This window comes from Haliaeetus leucocephalus, unplaced genomic scaffold, assembly GCF_000737465.1.
Source record: "Haliaeetus leucocephalus isolate CR32 unplaced genomic scaffold, Haliaeetus_leucocephalus-4.0 Scaffold450, whole genome shotgun sequence".
Taxonomy (NCBI): Eukaryota; Metazoa; Chordata; class Aves; order Accipitriformes; family Accipitridae; genus Haliaeetus; species Haliaeetus leucocephalus.
This window is the reverse complement of record NW_010972886.1, coordinates 14,086,892-14,095,174: the sequence shown is the minus strand read 5'-3', so window position 1 is coordinate 14,095,174 and position 8,283 is coordinate 14,086,892. Positions and strand designations below refer to the sequence as shown.

Genomic DNA, 8,283 nt, shown 5'->3' with positions numbered 1-8,283 from the left:
GGGGGGGGGGAAGTAAAACTCATGGGTTGAGATAAAAACAGTTTAGTAGAACAGAAACAAAGAAACTAATGATAATAATAACAATAATAAATTGACAATAATAATAATAAAAGGATTGGAATATACAAAACAAGTGATGCACAATGCAATTGCTCACCACCTGCTGACTGACGCCCAGTTAGTTCCTGAGCAACGATCCCTCCCAGCCCCACTCCCCCACTTTATAGACTGGACATGATGTCACATGGTATGGAATACCCTGTTGGCCAGTTTGGGTGAGGTGCCCTGGCTGTGTCCTGTGCCAACTTCTTGTGCCCCTCCAGCTTTCTTGCTGGCTAGGCATGAGAAGCTGAAAAATCCTTGACTTAGTCTAAACATTACTTAGCAACAACTGAAAACATCAGTGTGTTATCAATGTTCTTCTCATACTGAACCCAAAACACAGCACTATACCAGCTACTAGGAAGACAGTTAACTCTATCCCAGCTAAAACCAGAACATGATTTATCACTTCTGTTTACTACATATATCTGAAAAAAACCACTGAACATCACTGGAGTCCTTGAAAGAAACTGCAGCCTTTTTCTGCTGTTTATTTAAGTAAAGCCAATTTTACATACACGTTGCTGGATACTTGATGCTGGGATACCATCTTGAAAATTATTCATAATATAAAGTAGATCCTTTCTTTGGCTGGGACAAAAGAGAAATACGCTTCATGCAACAAAGAAAACTGTGTTGATCATCTTTGAAAAAAATATTTTAGAAGCTAAGTACTTAAGTAGCATGAAACTCTGGATCTCATAGAGGTAATGGAGTAGAAGAAAATCAGTACTTCAGCTACAGCTCTTTTCCTTTGTGTTCCTGTTTATCTGAACAAGTACAATTCTTAGCTTCAACTTCCAGCTTTTCTGCCCCATTGTACTGCAGGACAAATGGTGTTCCTGTAAAGCCTTGGAAGGGCACTGGACTCCAGCAGCATGCAAGACATGAATATCAGGGAATCTTGCTCAGCAAAATCACACCAAATTATTCAGAGAATTCATAGAAGCCTCTCATGGACATTATCAGCTTAGGCTTTTTGGCTTTTCATGATTGTGCCTCATGAAGATCCCTCTAAAGATTTTTTCCCCAAGTTTCCATACCTGTCATTGCTCTAGGAAATTACAGGGCTTGTTGGCCATGAGTTTCACATGATATTCTGCTGCACCTCTTAGAACCTGTGGGTGACCCTAAAACACAAAATGAAATTCACGTTCATGAGTAAGAGGATCCCAAGTCGGCATTTATAACTCTCTTCCTGGTTCGTAGCTTCAAGTTTGGGACAGTCCCTCATCTATCTTACACAGTGACCTGAGCATAGGGCAGCCTGCACTACGCTGCCAGGGTATGGTATCACTGCATGGACTTGTCTGTGACAGTACAAACGTCAGCATCCACTGGCCCCGCTCTTTAGCAAATTCCCTGTGTCTACTTGCCAGGACACCTTGTGGGACAATGTGTAGGCACTGTTTGTAGTGTGAGAGGAGGAAGAGTTCTCATTGCCTGGATAGTTGCCTTCATCCTGCTGTAGACGAATAGCACCAGAGAGGCTACCCAGAAGTGCCAAAAATAAACTCTTTATTTCGTATTTAGGGACCTTAATAAGGGATTGATTCTCTGCAGTGCTGAGCACTCCAGCCCTGATTCAGCTGAGCAGTTGAGCATGACTGCAGTGGGATGACCCATGGACTTCAAGTCAAGCCCATTCTCAAAGCATGGATTTATTTATTTATGTATGTATTTCTGGGTCAGACCTGGCATGTGTAGAGTCTTGAAGGACCAAGCCCTGTGTGACCTCATTTTTGGCAGCATTCATCGTCCAGCAGATCTGAAAGCAGAGGAATGTTTAAATAAATGTTTAAATGAAGTTTTAAAATATGTCAATGAGGTTTTGAGTTTGGCATCTGATTCCCTTATAATTTTTTAAAATCTTGGCTACTTTTGGGGAAGGCGGGGGGGGCTTTTTGTTATTGTTGGGTATTCTTGTTTGTTTTGGTTTTAGTCAAAGGTGCCTTAAACAGAATTTGAAGAGGTTAATTTTAGCTGCTTGTTTGGCTGTGAAGACTGGTTTCTGCCTTACAGTTAATGTAGAGGTTCGCAATGAAGTACTAGTGAGCTTGACTGTTAACTTAAAAGAAAATAACCAGCTATTGAGTCCTGTCTGTGCAAATAATCTGAAATGGCTGTTGTGCTGCCAAATATATAACAGAATGGATACAGATGTTATAAAAGCAGTCAGGTTACCAGACAAATCATAAATCAACAGTGCCTGAAATTAGTAGCGAGTCTTAATTACAGAATAAAATTGAATGCCAATATTCAGCAAAGCTGGAAGTGAGGGATGCTCTCATGTGGTACAGAAAGTTTGTGATTCGTTCATTGGTCTTAAAACAGAGATGAGCACATAAGGTGTGTGGGTGGTTCCACTGAAATGTGGATAGCTCAGACCAGGATGAAGAAAGGGGCAGCATATTTTAATCCCTTTTGGCAGGCAGGCTTTTGGAATCCAAATATAGTTGTCTGAGGTTGTGCCTGAGGTTGCAAATGCCTGCAGCAAGGCTTTTGTCTCCCATCTAGATCTTTGTGTTTTGTAGCCCACTGATTAATTACTGGTAGGAAATAATTAATAATTAAAAGGTTTTGTGCTTTTGCCTGAAGACTTGTGTTGGTTATCCTCTTTGTAGACAGGCATTTGGAGATATGTGTTGGGAAACAGGTTTTCTTAACTGGAACCAAGTGGCAAATAAAAGCCTGGATCTCAGGTTATTGGAAAAGACCCACATTTTGTTCAGTGCTGAGCATCTTCAAATTCCCTGTAAAGGAAAAAATGTAGTAGGTCAATGGGAGACTGTAGTTCTGTGGTAATTACAGAATCAACGTTTAAAATGCCCTTAGGAGAACTGCTGGCTGAGGAGCAGTACTCTGCTGAATAGGGGTTATAGGTAGAGGGAACAGAGGAGCGTGGGGTGTCACCTTTAACAAGAAAATTCACAAGCTTTATGAATCTTGGCCTTTAGGAAAACACAAGTATCAGGAGGCCTATTCTCAACCAAAAGCACTGTGGCTCGAATTTATCAAAGCATAGTGGGTGCAGTTTCACAAGTAGTTCAGTGTCACTGGCAGGTGTCACTGAAAGGAGCTATTTCCACCCTCCAGCTTCAGGATTCAAACTTCTCTGTCCACACTTGCACTGGATTTAGCAGTTGTGCCATTGGCAAGTTACCTGGTTCAGTGAGCTGATCCCATGCTGAAGTGCACAAGGTTGTTTTGGCTGGGTAAGTTTTGAACCAGTTCACCCTGCAGCCACTCGCACAGTCTGCGAAAAAAAGGAAGGCTCAAGAGTCTAATGGCTGGTGACCTTAGACCGTTGGAGCCTGGAGGTGGGTACCCAGGCGGAGCAGCGAAACAGCCCAGCTCAGTCTGAGCCTGAGCTGGGTCAGGTTCAGCCTGTGCTTGCGGACAGAAACACTGAGCAATGGTCACGGTACAAAACCCTCTCGGGCCTCAGCAGGTTTCATAGATGAAAGGAGAGATAAAGTGATGCCTGTGGCATTCATTTATTTATTTATTTTAACCTAAAGTGGCAAAAATATAGAAAAGTTTTTTTCTGTCTAACAAAGGCTTGAATTGATGCTTCTGGTTCCCTTGGCAACAGCATTAAACAGGCAGAATAAATAAAAGCAACGATTTCCTCTATCAGCAGCTTGCTTCTGAGATGACCAGGTTCAACGGTGTTTAAAAGCAAACGGCTTTGTGTCCAAGTTACAATTTTCCTTCTCCAGTTCATCAGAGTCAGGCATTATTTTGGAGCCATGGAGAGGAGTCATGTGGGCCCATGGTGTTCCCGGAGACTACATGCCATAGCTTTAGATAAAGGTAGCTTGCGTGGAGGAAACTCAAAAATTAGATTTTCAGTATTTGCATGTCACATTTTTTGTGTTTTCCTTTTTCTTGTTCCTTTGTCATGTTTCCTCTGCACAAAATACAAGCTTCTGTGCCATTTTCCTTTCTCAGTGCACTGATGCAAAGGCAGAAGCCAGTGAGCACACCATTACTGTTCTGTACTGAAAAAAGCTTTGCACCTTCCTTGGGGTCCTCATTTCTTCCCAGCCCTGCTAAAGAAGCAGCCCTTGCTGTCTTCTGCAAAAACTCTGGAGCTTGAAGGCAGCGCATGCAAATGGGAGCGGGGCTCTTGAGCTTCGTGCAAAGGACTGTTTTCCTTATCCAGTCCAGTAATTCCCTCCAGTTAAAAACCGTAGTTTATTTTTTCAGAGAAAAGCCAGCGGGTATAATGGGGATGATGAAAGTGTTATCTAGAAGCAGGATTAAATGTAAATTGTTTTAAATTTTAGAAAAAGTAAGAAAAAAATGCTGGTATCTCTTCTATAGGAGAGCATTTTTATCAATTTCTGTAAAAGAAATCTGATTGCCAAATGCATTACACTGAGCGTTTAGGACAAAGATGCATGGAAAAACTACACTGCATGAGTCTTGCCCAGAGTCACGGTATCTCCAACGTGTATCTTCAGGAAGGAAAAGGAAACAGTTCTGCTGCTGTCGGAGAACAAGTGTATTAATAATGACTCAGTGACCCAGTTCGTTCCCTGGTTCTTTGAAAGCTTTGGAAAGATGAGTGACGTGCTCATCCTCTGTAATGCTGCCATTTTGCTCACTGAAGCACGCAGACTCAGCACCGCCGGCCAGCTGCCCCGCTGGGAGTGAGCTTGGAGGCTTCATCAGGATTGATATACCTATTTATGCTGTAGATAAGGGGGTTAGGGAGATGTCCTTTCTTTCTTCTCAGGTGGTCAGAGAAAGATAACTTTGCCATATGGAAACTAAGTTGATAGATGTATTTGTATTTTTTTTAAAGATGTACTCTTTAAGCTGGTCTGTTTTTCAGGGGAATTTATTATTCTGCAAAATCTGGGCTCCTCTAGGTTGCAGGAAGGAAATCAAAAGAAGCACATTCATGAGTGATCTGTTTACAAAGAACGTATAAAAATGCTGTATCGTTCTTTCACTGTTTTTTTTCCCCATTTCACAGAATGATTCAATCCCTCAAGATGACTTCACACCAGACGTGTACAGGGTGTTCTTAAACAACCTCTGCCCTCGGCCTGAGATTGACCACATCTTTTCTGAGTTGTAAGAAAAGAAGCTTATTTATTTATTTATCCCTTTCACTGATTTTCTGGGCTGGGGATGGCAAAGTAGGTTATTTAGTCTACAGCAGCATGCAGCGATTGCCAAGAACAGATTTCGGTGTCAAGCAGGGCTGTTATTTAACCTTAGATCAAGGGTTCCTTCTCTCCCAAGCTTTTGCCTCTATTTCTAACAGCCGGAGTTTTAAAGTAATTTGTTCCTAGAGGAGCAGAACTGCCAGGTCTTGTTTTTCTGTGTGGATTAGGATAGTTTAGGCTTCCATGAAAGGAAAGGAAGAAGAGTAATAAGCCATAACAGCTTGCAATAGCGATGAGAATACGTATAATCACCCCCAGAAGCTTAATTAGAAGCAGAAAAAAATACAGTAACTTTTCAGATTTGTGCATTATGAATTTGCACCATGAAATTAAATTAGCAGCCCACTACAACTGATTTCATACATTCAGTTACAAGCTATATAACTCATGTTGCTTCTACCCCTTGCAGCAAGTCATTGTACTTCCCAGTTTCAGCAGAGTCTGATCAATGGAGTCAGAACATGAAGCAATATGAAAGTAAAGTCATTCTAAAATTCATCCCAAGACCACCAAAGCAGTTAGTGAACGTATCTTTGCAACATGGGTGTAGTCCTTTTGTGCTTGTTTTCTCTAAGGTTGAGGTTTCAGAGGAACGCAGCCTTGGCCTAGTTTGCTCCTATTGAACCCAGGGGTAGGCTTCTCATTGCACTCTCGCAGAGCAGAAGTAGGCCAGTCCAGAGTGCTGTAGACAACCCTAAGCACATCACCTGGCTTGGAGGCTTCCTGGATCTCCATCTGGGTACAAATTGTACCCAAAGTCTGCTCTTTTTACTGACTCCCTAAATAGACATCTTTTTGCTTGCTTTGCAGAGTGCCTAGCCTTTTTTTAGCAGGTTTATAAAAAAAAACCCCAAGCAAATACTAGAATAATAAAATCAGGGCTGCTGTTATTCAGCAGTAAAACCAAATAGTTGGGCCAGGAATGGCAGCAGCGTTTGTGGCAAGCTCAGGATTGAATTCCACGTCATTTTCTCTTTTACTTTTTTCCAGTTGCTTAGTTCCAGGAATTCGGAGGAATGAAAAGCTTTTAGCATTGCTCTAACTCTTCCCATTGATGCCAATAACACTGAACACTTTTAAAAATCTTGCTCCTAGATGTTTGATGAAGAATGTTTGTTGTTACATGCTGGCAAAGTAAATTAGTCCAGAGACACAGTGGGACAACGTTTTTGTTGTACGATAGTTTGAATCTTGTTCCGGTTTCCCTGGGAAATTACAGAACATTGAACAAGATTTCAAGGAAATGTGTTTTAATGGCTTTGCTGTTGCTTTAATTTTTCTCTAGTGGTGCCAAGAGCAAACCATACCTTACTGTTGATCAGATGATGGAATTCATAAATTTTAAGCAACGTGATCCACGATTAAATGAAATCCTTTATCCACCGTTAAAACAAGAACAAGTTCAACAGCTGATTGAGAAGTATGAACCCAACAGTAATCTAGCAAAGAAAGGTCAGTGGTTTTTATATTCTCTCTGTACTCGGTTTCTGACTTGAAACAATGACTCAGTTATCCTACAGCACATGCTAAAGCAAAATTTGGTTCAGAATCAAATTGCAATTCCAACTATCTGCTTTTGGATTTTACAAGCCTGTGAGAAGTTGTGTGGTGCATTTTTAAATGTATTTAGTTGGGATCAATTTAGGAAGAATGGGGCTGGTTTCAGTATTTACTTTTCAGTACGTGTAATTGATAGTTTAGAACAGTTGATCTGGTATGCAAACTTCAGCAGAAACCTTATTATCACAGTGACTATTTACCAGCATCTGAAATGTAAAATTTAAAGAAAAAATCCATGACAATGAAACTAAGAAGATGGCAATTCTGTCATTTAATAATAGTAATAAGTCCAGCCCTCTGCTTTCTGATGAAGTGGTACACAAAGTAAGATGTGAGAGTAGCTGAGTGTGTTTCGTGATATACTCACAAAAAATTCCCTTTTGAAAATCTCAAGTGTTGTCAGGGCTTAACTGGGCATTTTGCCAAAACCAGCGAGAGAACTCCTGCTCAAATCTCTGCAGATTTTTGCTACCACCACAAGTCTTAAAATAGCACTGAATTTGTGTCTGTATCCTGTTCTATTCCACTCCCCATATCCTAATGATTACCCCAGCTTTTAATGTGTTTATACCTTAGAAATTTTAGGGGCATGGGAATATCCTGAAAAACAGATCTAATATGAAAAAAATGGTTTGGTTCAGAGATTTCGGATCCAGAGGAAACACAAACACGTCTTTCCCAAAAGTCTAGAGGTTAACTGAAGGCAGTTCCGCCCCTCTCTGTGGAAGCCTTCTGACCTAGATGTCTTCCTGAAGGAAACCTGTGGCTCCCGATCCTGTGATCAACATTGTCTCAAGGCAAAACACTTGTAATTTTTCTTATAAGGCTTCTTATTTTTCTAGGCCATTCAAATTTAGTGTTTCCAGAGGTTTTGATGGAGGGTTAAATCCTGCTTCTTTGTCATGCTTATGCAAACTGTCTTTTGACATCAGTGAGAACACTAGCATGGATAGGTGAAAACACATTGTGACCTCCTCTCTCATCCATGCAAATATTAGAATATTGCTCTGTGCTTACCTTATTTCACATCAGCAACAGGAAAGTCTGGTACCTAAAAGATCATTCTTATTACCCAAATATTGGTGCTTCATATAAACCAGATAAAGGATTTATTAGAAGGAGGTGTGCTAGTGTGCTAGCAGGACACCGAAGTCAAAATGAAATCACCTTCTGACTAGCAGTAAGGAGGAAGCATGAAACAAACCTCAGAAAGAAGGGTGTTGTGGTGGTGTTTGCTAGCACCCTCCAAGTAGGGTTTGCGGGACACCTCGAGCTTACGTTGGTGCACACAGTTGCTGCAGGCACTTGCTCTTCCATAGGTGCCTCTCTTCCTGGGTATGATTTATATTGCTTTTACGGAATCCCAGAACATGCCAACTTTAACAAGGGAAGGGCAGGTCATAGAGAGTTAATTCCTTCGGGGGGGGGGGGGGGGGGG

General features: G+C 41.3%; 1 protein-coding gene across 1 annotated transcript in view; it reads left to right on the top strand.

Annotated features, from left to right (window-relative positions):
• The window catches only part of PLCB1 (phospholipase C, beta 1 (phosphoinositide-specific)), a 409,303-nt gene that overhangs the window by 260,816 nt on the left and 140,204 nt on the right, over nucleotides 1-8,283 (top strand). The window contains exons 8-9 of the mRNA XM_010575057.1: nucleotides 5,090-5,190; nucleotides 6,571-6,737. Coding sequence (XP_010573359.1) covers nucleotides 5,090-5,190; nucleotides 6,571-6,737 — 268 coding nt within the window. The remainder of the gene's footprint in view (nucleotides 1-5,089; nucleotides 5,191-6,570; nucleotides 6,738-8,283) is intronic.